We start from the raw sequence: 18700 nt of genomic DNA, 5'->3' as shown, positions 1-18700 counted from the left end.
AAGCATAAGCTGAAAAGGTAGAGATAATTTTCACAATTCTGTACAAGCTAAAAAGAGAAAGAAAGGAAGGAAGGAAGGAAGGAAAGGAAGGAAAAAAGATAAAACTGTAACTATATATTAATAAGGGCCAAATAGAGTTGTGTAAAAGCAGAAGTATTAATACCTGAAAAATTTGCCTTACAGGAGGAAATTTGCATAAATGGAAAAAAGAAAACAGATTGCACACCTATTGCACACCAGTATACATAATACATTTATTGAAAGAGAAAGTAAGAGTTGAATTGTTATTATTGTTTGCCTTTCTACGATTGCAGAAAATCACCAGTAATTTTAGTCATTCATTTCTGCTTGTTTTCATACATTTCAAGACCCAATTCTTTATCTGCTTGCTAAGGGGAAAATAGCAAAAGGATCATATAGCAAAAGCTTCTATGTGATACCTACTTAAGCTTCACACTTGGGGGATAATTTTCCACCTAATTATTTTTTTTATTTTATTATTTTTATTTTTTTTTTTTGCGGTATGTGGGCCTCTCACTGTTGTGGCCTCTCCTGTTGCGGAGCACAGGCTCCGGATGCACAGGCCCAGCGGCCATGACTCACGGATCTAGCCGCTCCGCGGCATGTGGGATCTTCCTGGACCGGGGCACGAACCCATGTCCCCTGCATCGGCAGGCGGACTCTCAACCACTGCGCCACCAGGGAAGCCCCACCTAATTATTTTTAGTGAAGAACTTTTTCAGAATTGAAAGGCAAATTGTACATATATGTAGTGGGTTTGATTTTCTCATTTAGAATACAGTCATTTTAATAGCAGACATACTTAAGCTAAAACACTCAGAGGTTTAAGAATAGATCCCACTCATGGATATTTGTTAGATGAATCCTTTAATTTTATGTTTTAAGACATAAAATTTGAACCATAAAAGTTATCTGAAGATATATTTGGAGACGTATTCAAACCATGATTTCTTTTTGTCCCATTAAATTTTTTTTTGTACTTTTTCTAGAGATACTCTTCACATTTGTTTATTCTTGTGGCACAGTGATTTCAGGTAGGTATAGTCAATAGTAGATCTGGTGAAATTGCTCCCATTACTTTCAGATCTCTATTTGTTTTAGAATATTGAATCTAGCCTGGCACTGTCAGCTAGATAGAGTGATTGTTTTTTTACACTTAATAAGAACTGATTCTATGATTCTGATATAATATCTCATACCATATAACATTTAAATTTGGTACATAGGCACTTTTCCCTGTGTTAATATAGCAATGTTAACTGTATAGGTATACTGTGTCTGTTTGCTATCCATCCATCTAAAATATAGCACAAATTAGGAGCATATACAATTTAAAATAAACAAGTACAACAAATTAGAAATTATTTGATTAGGAAACTGAATTTATATGTTACACTTTAATAATAATCAGAAACTCTGGTGGGCAATTTATGTACATTAGCCCATTTAAACTTCTACAAATTCCTTAGCAAATTAAAAATGTTTCATAGAGTTTTAAAAAGCTATTCAAGGTAACTAAGTTGTAGTTTAAAGAAACTGAGATTGAATGTTTACTCTAACATACTATCCAATTAAATAAAGCAAATACTTATGTGGGGTGGGGGTCAGGTTATGGGGACATACATCCAGTCATTAAAAAAATTCTAGTTCATAAAATTCCTCAGTGTTTTCTCCAAACTGCTGCCATTTTTGTATATCTTATCCTATAACCCCTCTTTCAATATTATTAAAAGATATAGTGAAGTTAATTGTTATTTCTGTCACTTTACTCCTGTATTCTAATTTGATTTTTTTTCTGGCTACATTCAGTATGGTGTTTTTATCTTCAATTTCCATCAGTTTTTCAGCATCACTAAAGTTTGACTATTATGTGTCTAGCTGTACTTTTTCCTGTGTTTATTATATTTTTATTTCTGGATAAAAATTATAATCTATTGTACAAATTTAATTTTTAATATAGAACTATGAGTAGCTAGCAATATTTAAAAAATTACAACTCTCTTGCTTTAAGTGGCTAATATTAAAACTAATGAAATAAATAACATCCCATATTGTAAGCAATAAATGCATATTTTTTCTTAATATTTGATATGAAAAAATGCACTAAATATCCATTCCTGGTTGTACTTCTCTTTATGAAGAGAATATGGTATATTCCTGCCTGGTGGCATGTGCCTTAACCAGGAAAGTATTATGGAGGTGGTTAGCAGTGTTAAAAGATTTCTAGAGTACAAAGAGAAAGGCTTGTTTCTGAGAGTAGCTCAGATCACTCTAAAGTAACTTCAGAGTAGGTGAAGCTTCTGGATTTGGTTCCCTTTGAATAGTTTTCCTTTCGATAATCTGTGTGTTATAGGAGAGACCAATTTTAAAACTTCTTCTCAAACATTAGGACTTTAAAATTTGACAAAGGATAAGGGCAGACAATTCACAAAGCAGAAAATAAAAATAGTAACCAACTTCTGAAGAATGCCCAATTTTATCATTTCACTAGTTTTAAAAATGATCTTTTTGGATATTATGTTTCAATATCAATATATAATTAAAGACTAACATTGGTTAAATCTTTATAGTAGGAATACAGAGATTTTATATTTTCTTTTTCCCGGGTTTTTCTGAATTTTATATTAAAAAATGTGTCACTTTTATAATTAAAATATACATATCATCTACCTCTATTGAATCTACTTTAATGGAAACCATGGGAAGAGTGCATTTAAAATGCTTATTGTTTAACTCTATACATTATAGCCATAGACTCAGATATAAAATATCACATATGAGTGATTAAGGCATTACAATAAGGCAAGAAAGAAAATTAAAGTCATTAAAGTTTAGAAAGGAGGAAATAAAATTGCCCTAATTTACAGATAATATAACTTTCAGCATAGAAAATCCCAAGGAACCTATAAACAAACTCGTAGATAATAATAAATGTGTTCAGAGAGGTTGCAGAATACAAGATCAACACACAATTAGTCATATTTTTAGGTCATAACATTTCTATCACAATGGCTATAATACAAAAAAATAGTGACAACCCTAAATGATGATGAGGATGCAAAAAACTGGATAACTCATACATTGCTGGTGATATGTTAAATGTATAGCCACTTTGGAAATAGTTTGGCAGTTTCTTTTTGCTTCTTATAAATTACCATATGCAATTACTATAGGACCTAGCAGTTATGTCCCTGGGCATTTTATCTCAGAGAAAAGAAAACATATTTATTCAAAAATGTAAGCTTAGAGACTTCCGGGTAAGATGGCGGAAGAGTAAGATGCGGAGATCACCTTCCTCCCCACAGATACACCAGAAATACAGCTACACGTGGAACAACTCCTACAGAACACCTACTGAACGCTGGCAGAAGACCCCAGACCCCCCAAAAGGCAAGAAACTCCCCACATACCTGTGTAGGGAAAAGCAGAGAGATTCCCGCACAGAGGAGCGGTGCCGAGCGGCACTCACCAGCCCGACAGGCTTGTCTGCTCCCCCGCCGGGGCGGGCGGCGCTGGAGCTGAGGCTCGGGCTTCGGTCAGAGCGCAGGGAGAGGACTGGGGGTGACGGCGAGAACTCAGCCTGAAGGGGGCCGATGTGCCACAGCTAGCCGGGAGGGAGTCCGGGAAAACTCTGGAGCTGCCGAAGAGGCAAGAGACTTTTTCTTCCCTCTTGGTTTCCTGGTGCGCGAGGAGAGGGGATTAAGAGCGCCGCGTAAAGGAGCTCCAGAGACGGGCGCGAGTCGCGGCTGAAAGCGCGGAGCCCAGAGACGGGCGTGGGACGCTGGGGCTGCTGCTGCCGCTGCCAAGAAGCCTGTGTGCGAGCGCAGGTCATTGTCCACACCGCCCTTCCGGGAGCCTGTGCAGCCTGCCACTGCCGGGGTCCCGGGATCCAGGGGCGGCTTCCCTGGGAGAACGCACGGCGCGCCTCGGGCTGGTGCAACGTCACGCCGACCTCTGCCACTGCAGGCTCGCCCCGCACTCCGTGCCCCTCCCTCCCGTCCGGCCTGAGTGAGCCAGAGTCCCCGAAGAGGCTGCTCCTTTAACCCTGTCCTGTCTGAGCGAAGAACAGATGCCCTCCGGCGACCTACACGCAGAGGCGGGGCCAAATCCAAAGCTGAGACCCAGGAGCTGTGAGAACAAAGAAGAGAAAGGGAAACCTCTCCCAGCAGCCTCAGAAGCAGCGGATTAAAGCTCCACAATCAACTTCATGTACCCTGCATCTGTGGAATACATGAATAGACAACAAATCATCCCAAATTGAGGAGCCAGGAGTCAGTGCTGTGTCTCTGAGGTGGGAGAGCGAACTTCAGGACACTGGTCCACAAGAGACCTCCCAGCTCCACATAATATCAAACGGCGAAAATCTTCCAGAGATCTCCATCTCAACACCAGCACCCAGCTTCACTCAACGACCAGCAAGCTACAGTGCTGGACACCCTTTGCCAAACAACTAGCAAGACAGGAACACAACGCCACCCATTAGCAGAGAGGCTGCCTCAAATCATAAAATGTCCGCAAACACCCCAAAACACACCACCAGACGTGGACCTGCCCACCAGAAAGACAAGATCCAGCCTCATCCACCAGAACACAGGCAGTAGTCCCCTCCACCAAGAAGCCTACACAACCCACTAAACCAACCTTAGCCACTGGGGACAGACACCAAAAACAACGGGAACTACGAACCTGCAGCCTGCAAAAAGGAGACCCCAAACACAGTAACATAAGCAAAATGAGAAGACAGAAAAACACACAGCAGGAGGAGGAGCAAGATAAAAACCCACCAGACCTAATAAATGAAGAGGTAATAGGCAGTCTATCTGAAAAAGAATTCAGAATAATGATGGTAAAGATGATCCAAAATCTTGGAAATAGAATAGACAAAATGCAAGAAACAGTTAACAAGGACCTAGAAGAACTAAAGACGAATCAAGCATCGATTAAAAACACAATAAATGAAATAAAAAATACTCTAGATGGGATCAATAGCAGAATAACTGAGGCAGAAGAACGGATAAGTGAGGTGGAAGATAAAATAGTGGAAATAACTGCTGCACAGCAAAATAAAGAAAAAAGAATGAAAAGAACAGAGGACAGTCTCAGAGACCTCTGGGACAACATTAAACGCACCAACATTCGAATTATAGGGGTTCCAGAAGAAGAAGAGAAAAAGAAAGGGACTGAGAAAATATTTGAAGAGATTATAGTTGAAAACTTCCCTAATATGGGAAAGGAAATAGTTAATCAAGTCCAGGAGGCACAGAGAGTCCCATACAGAATAAATCCAAGGAGAAATACACCAAGACACATATTAATCAAACTGTCAAAAATTAAACACAAAGAAATCATATTAAAAGCAGCAAGGCAAAAACAACAAATAACACACAAGGGAATCCCCATCAGGATAACAGCTGATCTCTCAGCAGAAACTCTACAAGCCAGAAGGGAGTGGCAGGACATACTTAAAGTGATGAAGGAGAAAAACCTGCAACCAAGATTACTCTACCCAGCAAGGATCTCATTCAGATTTGATGGAGAAATTAAAACCTTTACAGACAAGCAAAAGCTGAGAGAGTTCAGCACCACCAAACCAGCTTTACAACAAATGCTAAAGGAACTTCTCTAGGCAAGAATCACAACAGAAGGAAAAGAACTACAATAACGAACCCAAAACAATTAAGAAAATGGGAATAGGAACATACATATCAATAATCACCTTAAATGTAAATGGACTAAATGCTCCCACCAAAAGACACAGACTGGCTGAATGGATACAAAAACAAGACCCATATATATGCTGTCTACAAGAGACCCACTTCAGACCTAGAGACACATACAGACTGAAAGTAAGGGGATGGAAAAAGATATTCCATGCAAATGGAAACCAAAAGAAAGCTGGAGTAGCAATTCTCATATCAGACAAAATAGACTTTAAAATAAAGTCTACTAGAAGAGACAAAGAAGGACACTACATAATGATCAAGGGATCAATCCAAGAAGAAGAAATAACAATTGTAAATATTTATGCACCAAACATAGGAGCACCTCAATACATAAGGGAAATATTAACAGCCATAAAAGGAGAAATCGACAGTAACACAATCATAGTAGGGGACTTTAACACCCCACTTTCACCAATGGACAGGTCATCCAAAATGAAAATAAATAAGGAAACACAAGCTTTAAATGATACATTAAACAAGATGGACTTAATTGATATTTATAGGACATTCCATCCAAAAACAACAGAATACACATTTTTCTCAAGTGCTCATGGAACATTCTCCAGGATAGATCATATCTTGGGTCACAAATCAAGCCTTGGTAAATTTAAGAAAATTGAAATTGTATCAAGTATCTTTTCCGACCACAATGCTATGAGACTAGATATCAATTACAGGAAAAGAGCTGTAAAACATACAAACACATGGAGGCTAAACAATACACTACTTAATAACGAAGTGCTCACTGAAGAAATCAAAGAGGAAATTAAAAAATACCTAGAAACAAATGACAATGGAGACACGATGACCCAAAACCTATGGGATGCAGCAAAAGCAGTTCTAAGAGGGAAGTTTATGGCAATACAATCCCACCTTAAGAAACAGGAAATATCTCGAATAAACAACCTAACCTTGCACCTAAAGCAATTAGAGAAAGAAGAACAAAAACATCCCAAAGTTAGCAGAAGGAAAGAAATCATAAAAATCAGATCAGAAATAAATGAAAAAGAAATGAAGGAAACGATAGCAAAGATCAATAAAACTAAAAGCTGGTTCTTTGAGAAGATAAACAAAATTGATAAACCATTAGCCAGACTCATCAAGAAAAAAAGGGAGAAGACTCAAATAAATAGAATTAGAAATGAAAAAGGAGAAGTAACAACTGACACTGCAGAAATACAAAAGATCATGAGAGATTACTATAAGCAACTCTATGCCAATAAAATGGACAACCTGGAAGAAATGGACAAATTCTTAGGAATGCACAACCTGCCAAGACTGAATCAGGAAGAAATAGAAAATATGAAGAGACCAATCACAAGCACTGAAATTGAAACTGTGATTAAAAATCTTCCAACAAACAAAAGCCCAGGACCAGATGGCTTCACAGGCGAATTCTATCAAGCATTTAGAGAAGAGCTAACACCTATCCTTCTCAAACTCTTCCAAAATATAGCAGAGGGAGGAATACTCCCAAACTCATTCTACGAGGCCACCATCACCTTGATACCAAAACCAGACAAGGATGTCACAAAGAAAGAAAACTACAGGCCAATATCACTGATGAACATAGATGCAAAAATCCTCAACAAAATACTAGCAAACAGAATCCAACAGCACATTAAAAGGATCATACACCATGATCAAGTGGGGTTTATTCCAGGAATGCAAGGATTCTTCAATATACGCAAATCAATCAATGTGATACACCATATTAACAAACTGAAGGAGAAAAACCATATGATCATCTCAATAGATACAGAGAAAGCTTTTGACAAAATCCAACACCCATTTATGATAAAAACCCTGCAGAAAGTAGGCATAGAGGGAACTTTCCTCAACATAATAAAGGCCATATATGACAAACCCACAGCCAGCATCGTCCTCAATGGTGAAAAACTGAAACCATTTCCACTAAGATCAGGAACAAGACAAGGTTGCCCACTCTCACCACTCTTATTCAACATAGTTTTGGAAGTTTTAGCCACAGCAATCAGAGAAGAAAAGGAAATAAAAGGAATCCAAATCAGAAAAGAAGAAGTAAAGCTGTCACTGTTTGCAGATGACATGATACTATACATAGAGAATCCTAAAGATGCTACCAGAAAACTACTAGAGCTAATCAATGAATTTGGTAAAGTTGCAGGATACAAAATTAATGCACAGAAATCTCTGGCATTCCTATATACTAATGATGAAAAATCTGAAAGTGAAATCAAGGAAACACTCCCATTTACCATTGCAACAAAAAGAATAAAATATCTAGGAATAAACCTACCTAAGGAGACAAAAGACCTGTATGCAGAAGATTATAAGACACTGATGAAAGAAATTAAAGATGATACAAATAGATGGAGAGATGTACCATGTTCTTGGATTGGAAGAATCAACATTGTGAAAATGACTCTACTACCCAAAGCAATCTACAGATTCAATGCAATTCCTATCAAACTGCCAATGGCATTTTTCACAGAACTAGAACAAAAAATTTCACAATTTGTATGGAAACACAAAAGACCCCGAATAGCCAAAGCAATCTTGAGAACGAAAAACGGAGCTGGAGGAATCAGGCTCCCTGACTTCAGACTATACTACAAAGCTACAGTAATCAAGACAGTATGGTACTGGCACAAAAACAGAAAGATAGATCAATGGAACAGGATAGAAAGCCCAGAGATAAACCCACGGACATATGGTCACCTTATCTTTGATAAAGGAGGCAGGAATGTACAGTGGAGAAAGGACAGTCTCTTCAATAAGTGGTGCTGGGAAAACTGGACAGGGACATGTAAAAGTATGAGATTAGATCACTCCCTAACACCATACACAAAAATTAGCTCAAAATGGATTAAAGACCTAAATGTAAGGCCAGACACTATCAAACTCCTAGAGGAAAACATAGGCAGAACACTCTATGACATAAATCACAGCAAGATCCTTTTTGACCCACCTCCTAGAGAAATGGAAATAAAGACAAAAATAAACACATGGGACCTAATGAAACTTCAAAGCTTTTGCACAGCAAAGGAAACCATAAACAAGACCAAAAGACAACCCTCAGAATGGGAGAAAATATTTGCAAATGAAGCAACTGACAAAGGATTAATCTCCAAAATTTATAAGCAGCTCATGCAGCTCAATAGCAAAAAAACAAACAACCCAATCCAAAAATGGGCAGAAGACCTAAATAGACATTTCTCCACAGAAGATATACAGACAGCCAACAAACACATGAAAGGATGCTCAACATCTTTACTCATTAGAGAAATGCAAATCAAAACTACAATGAGATATCATCTCACACCAGTCAGAATGGCCATCATCAAAAAATCTAGAAACAATAAATGCTGGAGAGGGTGTGGAAAAAAGGGAACACTCTTGCACTGCTGGTGGGAATGTGAATTGGTACAGCCACTATGGAGAACGGTATGGAGGTTCCTTAAAAAACTACAAATAGAACTACCATATGACCCAGCAATCCCACTACTAGGCATATACCCTGAGAAAACCATAATTCAAAAAGAGACATGTACCAAAATGTTCATAGCAGCCCTATTTACAATAGCCCGGAGATGGAAACAACCTAAGTGTCCATCATCGGATGAATGGATAAAGAAGATGTGGCACATATATACAATGGAATATTACTCAGCCATAAAAAGAAATGAAATTGAGCTATTTGTAATGAGGTGGATGGACCTAGAGTCTGTCATACAGAGTGAAGTAAGTCAGAAAGAGAAAGACAAATACTGTATGCTGACACATATATATGGAATTTAAGAAAAAAATGTCATGAAGAACATAGGGGTAAGACAGGAATAAAGACACAGACCTACTAGAGCATGGACCTGAGGATATGGGGAGGGGGAAGGGTAAGCTGTGACAAAGTGAAAGAGCGGCATGGACATATATACACTACCAAATGTAAGGTAGAGAGCTAGTGGGAAGCAGCCGCATAGCACAGGGAGATCAGCTCGGTTCTTTGTGACCGCCTGGAGGGGTGGGATAGGGAGGGTGGGAGGGAGACGCAAAAGGGAGGGGATATGGGAACATATGTATATGTATAACTGATTAAATTTGTAAAATAAAAAAAAAAAAGCAAAAAAAAAAAAAGTAAGCTTAAAGATCATAGCCTGTGCATTAATGGTCATAAATGCATTAAATTTTTTAAATTAAAAACAGTAGATGCCCTTCAACTGGTGAACGGCTTATCAAACCATAATATACTGATTCCATGGAATACAATTCAACAATAAAAAAGAAAAGGCTATTGATAACATAACAACTTTGATGAAACTCCTGCGAATTTTGCTGAGTGAAATAAGCTAAGCTAATCCAGAAAGGTTGCATACTGTAAGATTCTATTTATACAACATTTTAAAATGGAAAAATATTAAATTGAGAACAGATTAGTGGTTGCCAGGAGTTAGGTATGCAGCAGGAAGTAGGGGGTGGGATGGAAATATTCTATATCTTGTCTGTGGCGGTGGATATAAAAACCTTTACACGTGATACAATTGTTTTGAACTAAATACACATGTGCACACCACACACACACACATACACACACACACACAACTTGGAGTACCATTAAACATGGGAATTTTGAATAAGGTCAGTGGATGGCAGCAATGTCAATATCCTGGTTTTGCAAGATGTTATCATCGAAGGAAACTGTACACAAAATCTCTTATGTTTTAACAATCATATGTGAATCTATAAATTAACTCAATAAAAATTCAATCAAAAAATTTTAAAGATTAAGTGTATCCTATCGTCACAAAGAAACAAGGACATTTTACATCTATTCCTCCAAATTCAGAACAATATCTCATATAAGTTAACCTTAAATTATCTAGTTAGTTTTTATTCAGGTGCATATTGAAACTTATGCAGTTGACGGTTTTCTAATTCATTTTACTTTTATATTTAGCCAATGGACTATATGTTTTCATTTAAGTAATTATAATGAAAAATCTACATAAACACTCACATATTAAAGATACTCAGTAATTTTTTTTAACTTATTAAATAAGATTATACACAGAAAGTCTACTTTAATCTTATTGGCTATTTTTAATATTCTATAAAAATATGGCAATTTTAAATATATATTTTTGTAAGTAACTATTCATAATATGGTGAACCTTATGGGTAAAATATAAATGAGCAGTGGAAATTTCTGCAGGGTGTGTGTGGAGGGGATGTGAACCTTTGCTTTGTTGTCTTCATGCAGTTCCAAATCTGCGATCTGTTTCAAGTCAGTGTTGCAACCTATTAAAATGTTGAAGAATTTACATTTTACTTGTGTTTTGCCTTGAAAGGAAAATGACTAAAACTCCTTTATTTTGTAAGCATCATTTAATTTGATTCTATAAATGTACGGAAATCCATAGGACAAGACCAGTAACATGTATTTTGTTCATCCACCCACCCATAATCATTTTGTCAATCAGAATTTTCCCATAGACATCTGAAATTAATTGCAGGGAAGAGCACTTACTAATTTGCTTTTGGACAGCCTCAGAAAATCTGTTGCCCAAAGAGGTGACTATTGGAGAAACATCTGAAAATATAACCACATTTCAGGCTGTTTTTTGGGGTCCAAAAGAACCATGACCTTGTAGCTTGTGACAAGTGACCTGTGAACACTGGAATTGAAGTTTAAACACTATTTTGATGTTCTGCCTATTATGTGTGTCATTTAAAACAAATACTGTTACTCTTTTTGTGCTTATTCAACACATTACATTTATAAGCCAAAACTGTCCCAGATATATACAGCACAAAAATGTCCCAGATATGTACAGCACGATTGAATAAAATGTAGTTTTTACTAAGGTGATAAAACACTAGAAATATATATGACTTTTTAAAACCCCAGATGTTCATAGCATTTATAAAACAACCATAAAATAGTTTAAATATACTGCACAAAGAGTGGGAAAAAAATCACTACAAGTTCTAAAATGACACCTTTTAAGGAATATTAGGAGCAGATTTTTTAAATCAAAAGCACTCAAAGACTCAATACACAGTAACTGAAGACCATTGAACCAAGAAACTAAAACAAAGAATAGAGAGACCGAGTTTTATTTCTGTTTATCTGTCTTCTGGTTCAAGAAAGGGGATAAGAAAGAAATTTCAATTTGCTTGCTTCTTTTTAGACCTTGCCTTTTGGAAAATGTATAGATCCCATTAGTTAAGTCTTTTTCAATATGGAAAAAAATATGTTCTTCCAACAGTTATAAATGAGGACACATGAATTTCCATTGTCATTGATTGTCTTGGTCAACTGACTGGTTTGTTGGCTGTGATAATTTATGACCCGTAACTATTTTCAAAGACAAAAGGAAAATATTGCAAATAAATATAAGTAGGAAAAAATTACCTGGTCCAGCAATGTTTTTGTTAGTTCTGTTAGTAAGAATTAAGACTTTAGTTCTACTGAGAAAAAGGTAGTAATCTTAGTCCCCAGTGAGCCTAAATTCCTGTGATGATCTAAATTTTAAGGTAAAATGTAGACTTCTGGCCATTGTCATATTGTAATAGCATCAAATCAAAGTTCACTTCTATTTCATATACAATAATTAGATAATATACTGGTGATAGACCAGAAATCCTGAATACATACTGCTGTCATCCTATGATGTGTGATTATATATAGGTGCATTCTATTCAATTTCTTATTAATTTTCACTTGGATGCCCATGGACACTTGAGTCTGACTATGCTCCAAACTGGTTTCATCATTTTCCTCATATGTGTTCTTTCTTCTAGATTTCCTCTCTTTCTACTTGGATTCTTTATTTACCATCCACCCATGTCAAAAATTTGGAAATTCTGTAAGAGTCTAATATTTCAATCCTCTCTTACATTTAATCTCTGATCATATCCTGTTCGTCCTATCTCCATAACATCTCTAATATTCATCTTCTTTCATTTCAGTTTCTACTCCTTTATTACTTGCAATAATTATCTCATTGCTCTCAGTATCAGAACTTTTGATCAGTCTCCCCCAGAGTGCCTGTATTGGTCTTCCTAAATTACAAACATGTTTCATATTTCTCCTCAATTTAGGGCACTTCCCAATTGTTTACAGGATGAAATCCAAATTTCTTAACTTGTTCTTTACTCTACTTACCTTAAGGTCTTACAACTACTCATAGGCTTCACCTGGGCTGGGATTACTTATTCATTTCACCACTTTATATTCAGCATATTTACTAATACCTGACACATAGTGGATGCTCAAATATTTATTGGATGGAAGAAAATAACTTTTGCTTTGTTTCACTCACTGCCTATGCTCAAACTAAACTGTCTTTGCTTACATAGCTTTCTCTGACATAAATGCCCTTCTTTTGCCATGTTCAATGTTGATTGTCAGCTACGTGAAATCAAAGGCTAGTTTTGTTCAAATTTCTAATGCCACTTGCTAGCTCAGTGCTTAGTTTTTTAATGGGATTAATGTATTCATTGATTTAAAAATATAGTTATAAATCCATTCACATATTTACTTTATTCAGTACTTTTATTCCTAAATAAAAGTAATCAAAATAGTAAAGAAAGATGTAAAAGTGACCTGTGGGAAAGAATGTGTTATAAGGCAAGCAATGGATATGGAGAACACTGTTTTGTGCTTTGTATTGCAAACAAAGAAAGCCATGGGAAGCAATTAAAAGGGTTTCAAACAAGGAAACAATATCATTATGTTTTAAAAATATGGCTTTGATGCACTGGAGAATTTGTAGAAAAATATAAAATTGGAAGCTAAGAAACCAGTTAGGAGGGTATATCTAGGGACTAGGCAAGAGGTGATGGTGATTTGTACTTGTGATTTGGCAGGAGGTATGAAATTAGAATCAAGAAAGGGAATACATGAAGTAAAAATTAGAAAATTTCAAGACATCAATAAGGATTCCCACTTTTCAGCTTGAGCAACTAGATGGATTGAGGTATCCTTTACTGAGACATAACAAATTAACTGTGCTATTGGCAAAGACTAGATAGATAGGCAAATGGGATAGATTACTATAAGCCAGGTGTTTATAAAGCATACCATTACAAATTAATGGAGAGTACAAAGATTATTCAATATATCGTGTTGGAACAATTTATTAATTATTTGCTTTAAAGAAACCTATTTTTTTAACCTCTCATAACATTGCAAATTTTTAAAATCTTGTTAAATAAATAAAGATACAACTGAAAATTTGGTAAGTCTGAAAGAAAATGAAACTAAGTGTCAGACTTCTTAAGGGAAAATACTAAAATTCAAAATGGTAATAAATATCACAATTAAAGATGTACTTGGTTTCAGTATCATAAGAACTAAAAACTTTAGTATATAGCATGTAATCCAAATTGATTTTCAAATGAGAACCCTATTTGTAGAATATGGCCAAGGGTTAGCACATTAAGAGTGCATTGGTAGAAATCAGGAAAATAAATAAAATTCATTTTCAAAAATAGGCAAATCATTTGATCATATAATTCACAAAAGAAGGGCATAAGAAAGCTATTTTCATGTTTTCTAATAATTAAATTAATATAAATTAAGTATAGATATACATTTTGACCACTAAGATACCATACCAGAAAAAAAAATAGTGGCCATGTCCTATTCTAGTGAAAAAGCAACTTTCATATATTGCCAATGGCAGTATAAATTGATCATTAACTTGATCATAAGATATTCTTGTAACACCAAAAACTGATGATATAAACAGAATTATTAAATGATTACATATATAATACCATAGTCATTTGCTGGGCTATTATTATTGCTAGGATATTTTTTAACGTGGAAAAAGCTTGTGACATAGAGATGATACCAAAGTTTATGTACAATATTAGTGCAATTATATTTTAAAATACTCTATATTCAAAAACTGTAACATGGAAAAAAGATGAATTTAAATTTCTGACATTAAGGCAGACAAGATATTTTAAAATGACCTTCCACTACAAAATAAATTAATCCTTCATGGGACATAATTTTTTACTGCATGTAAAAGAATTAAGATCCCCCCATTTTTTTTAACTTACTAAATATTTAGGAAATGTTTAAGGAATTTTTAAATGGAAAAAAAAAAACAACCAAGAAGACACATTCTGAAATTATCAGATTTGAAAAATAATAAAAATAAAACATAAGGAAATAGAAATAAAATAATTGACACAAAAAAACTCAGTAAGTGGGCAAAAAGAAAATGAGACACAGGTAAAGAATGAATTAATAACTCAAAAGACAAGTTTTTAATTATTTAGAATGTAGCCCCAGAAGATAAGAATAAAAAAATATTTTTAAATGAGGTTAAGAAATATGAATAACTAATGGGATAGTTTACACATGTCTAATGAGAATCACCAAGAAAACATAGAAAGAATGATAAGAAAAAGCAATATAAATTAATAATAACTGAGTTTTAACCAAAACTGATGATGAATCTACAGAAGAAGAAAGTATAATGTATACTAAGCAGGATAAAATCAAAGAAAATTATGATGTAAACCCATTGTGAGAAACTGAAGAATACTGAAATTTAAAAATTACCTGTAAATAAATAGCAATTAGGTGATTAGCATACTTCAAAACAGCAAAAGAAAAAGTTGGAATTCGGTCCTGTAATCTCTTCAGAATTTGGGAAGAAATTGACCATAAAACCTGAAATTTGTGCACTAAAAATCATCGTTCAAGAACAAAGGAAAAATAAACATATTTTCCATCAAAATTTGTACTTACTACCGTGAAAATTACACAAAGCAAACTTCTAATGGACAAACTTTCAAAATAACAAAAGTGATCCCTAAAAATCTAAGATGAGAGAAGAAATGCTGAGCATGTAGCTCAGTACTACAATGTATTTACATGTAGTTTGTCTACAGAAAATACTGACAAGGATAATGTCTAATTGATAGAGTATAAAAAAGGCCAGAATGAAAATTTGTGGAAAAAAGTTATGGAAATTAGAAGTATGTTGATATAGAGTAAAAGATCCTAAGCTTTTATTTAGGAAGATGATTAAGACATTAACTTCATGTATTACCTTGCATAAAGTGGTAAAGTTTCAGTGATATTGCCTTTAAAATAAAAGAGAGAGTAGCCAGATCAAGATGGCGGTGCAGGTGGTGCAGGCGGTGCAGGCGGTTCATCTGGAGTCGGATGCTTTCCTAGTTTGTCTCAACCACGCTCTGAGCACAGAGAAGGAGGAGGTGATGGGGCTGTGCATAGGGGAGTTGAATGATGACCCAAGGAGTGACCCCAAATTTACATATACTGGAACTGATATGCGCACAGTTGCTGAAAAGGTTGACACCGTCAGAATTGTTCACATTCATTCTGTCATCATCTTGCGACGTTCTGATAAGAGGAAGGATCGAGTGGAAATTTCTCCAGAGCAGCTGTCTGCAGCCTCGACAGAGGCAGAGAGGTTGGCTGAACTAACTGGTCGCCCCATGAGAGTTGTGGGCTGGTATCATTCCCATCCCCATATAACTGTTTGGCCTTCACATGTCGATGTTCGTACACAAGCCATGTACCAGATGATGGATCAAGGCTTTGTAGGACTTATATTTTCCTGTTTCATAGAAGATAAAAATACAAAGACTGGACGGGTACTCTACACTTGCTTTCAGTCCATACAGGCCCAAAAGAGCTCAGAGTATGAGAGAATTGAAATTCCAATTCATATTGTACCTCATGTGACCATTGGGAAAGTGTGCCTTGAGTCAGCAGTTGAGCTGCCCAAGATCCTGTGCCAAGAGGAGCAGGATGCATATAGGAGGATCCACAGCCTTACACATCTGGACTCAGTAACCAAGATCCATAATGGCTCAGTGTTTACCAAGAACCTGTGCAGTCAGATGTCGGCAGTCAGCGGGCCTCTACTGCAGTGGCTGGAGGACAGACTGGAGCAAAACCAACAGCATTTGCAGGAGTTGCAACAAGAAAAGGAAGAGCTTATGCAAGAACTTTCTTCTTTAGAATAAAGCAGGAGACAAAATGAAGAAGGATGAAAATATCCAGGTGTAAAATTAATTAAGCCAAATCAATTTTGAAGAAGAAAAATTTGGAAGACTCACATTACCTGACTTCAAGACTTACTATAAACTTACAGTAATCAAGACAGTGTGGTATATGCCCAACTGATTTTGACAAAGGTACAAAAGCAATTCAATGGAGGAAGGATAGTCTTTTCAACATATGATGCTGGTGCAGTTGGCAAAGAAAATGAACTTTGACCTAAACTGCATTGAAAATTAATTGAAATTAATTGAAAAATAATTAATTTTAACTGAAAATGTATCATGAACTTAATTAAGTTAATTGAAAATTAATTGAAAATGTATCATGAACTTATATGTAAGATGTAAAACTTTCAGGAAAAAAAATCATAGAAAGATCTTTAGGATCGTGGTGGGCTAGGCAACAGGTTCTTCTTGGCCTTCATCCCAAAAGCACAATCATGAAAGGAAAAAATTGATACTGTATATTGGACTTCATCAAAATGAAAAACTTTTGCTCTGCCAAAAATTTAAGAGGAGGAAATTATTGAGAGAAATTACTTGCAAACCATTTATCTAGAATAAAGTCAAGAGTAAAAAACAAACAATCCAATTAGAAAATGAGCAGAAGACATGAGTAGACATAGCACTAAAGAGGGTGTATCGAAGGCAAGCAAGCACAGGAAAAGATGTTGAACTTCATTAGCCATCAGGGAATGCAAATTAAAACCACAATGAATTATGACTACATAATTATCAGAATGGCTAAAGAAAAAACAGTGAAAATACCAGGTTCAGTTGAGCATACAAACTGGATCTCTCATACACTGCTGAACAGAATGTAAAATGGTAAGCCACTCTGAAAAAAAGAGTTTGAAAATTTCTAATAAAGTTAAACATACTATTACCCAGCAATTGCTGTCCTGGACATTTATCCCAAAGAAATGAGACCTATTTTGGCACAGAAACTTCTATACAGACATTCTTGGCAGTTTCATTTGTAATAGCCCCAAACTGGAAACAACCCAGATGACCTGCAGTTGAGTGTGTGGTTAAACCAACCATCCACACCATGCAATACTACTCTGCAATGAAAAGGAACAGACTGTTGATACACACGACTTGGATGGACCTCAAGGGTATAATGATGAATGAAAAACAGCCAGTCTTAAAAGCTCACATACTGTATGACTGCATTTGTATAAATTCTTGAAATGACAAAATTATAGAAGTGAAGAACAGATTAATGGTTGACAGGGATAGGGACTGGAGGGGGTATGGGATATGGGTGACTATAAAGGGATAACACAAGGAATTATTTGTGCTGATGGAACAGTTCTGTATCTTGATTGTGGTGTTTATTACATGAATCTATATCTGTGCTAAAACCATATAGACCTACACACACCCACAAATGAATGCATGTAAAATTTGGTGAAACCAAATAAGGTCTATAGTCTAGTTAGCAGTATTCTACCATTGTCAATATGTTGGTTTTGAAGATGTACAATTGTTATGTGTAAGATCTTACCACTGGAGGAAACTGGGTGAAGGGCACATGGGACTCCCTGTACTATTTTTGCAACTTCCTGTTAATCTATAATTATTGCAAAATAAAAAGTTGTAAGTATTAAATAAGGAAAAAAAATAAAAAAATAAAAATAAAAAATAAAAAAAAAATAAAATAAAATAAAAGAGAGAGTATAAAACACCCAAACCAGCAGAGAGGGAAAAAAAGTAGGAATTTTTAAATGATTAAAAAGTTAAATGGAAAATGATATCAAAGAACATAGAAGAAGCATAGCAAAAGCAGAATAAACAGAAAGTCTATAAACTGTGATCAAGTTTAAAGTATTAGACAAAATGTACCATTTAAAAGATAATTGTCATATAGTATTTTTTAATGAGCTTTGTACTTTTTACAACAGATTCACTTAACACATAAA

General features: G+C 35.6%; 1 protein-coding gene across 1 annotated transcript; it reads left to right on the top strand.

Moving 5' to 3' along the window:
• The first annotated feature begins 15858 nt into the window (after positions 1–15858).
• Positions 15859–17175, top strand: LOC132502682 (lys-63-specific deubiquitinase BRCC36). The gene has a single exon (XM_060118723.1). It carries the CDS (start codon positions 15864–15866, stop codon positions 16737–16739), a length of 876 nt encoding a protein of 291 aa, XP_059974706.1. The 5' UTR covers positions 15859–15863; the 3' UTR covers positions 16740–17175.
• Positions 17176–18700: the final 1525 nt, after the last annotated feature.

The sequence above is a fragment of the Mesoplodon densirostris genome, chromosome 15 (genome assembly GCF_025265405.1).
Source record: "Mesoplodon densirostris isolate mMesDen1 chromosome 15, mMesDen1 primary haplotype, whole genome shotgun sequence".
NCBI lineage: Eukaryota > Metazoa > Chordata > Mammalia > Artiodactyla > Ziphiidae > Mesoplodon > Mesoplodon densirostris.
The sequence above is the reverse complement of the archived record's forward strand: the minus strand, read 5'-3'. Positions and strand labels throughout refer to the sequence as shown.

Coding starts and splice junctions, on each gene's coding strand:
- LOC132502682 (XM_060118723.1), top strand. CDS start 15,864: ATGGCGGTGCAGGTGGTGCAGGCGGTGCAGGCGGTTCATCTGGAGTCG.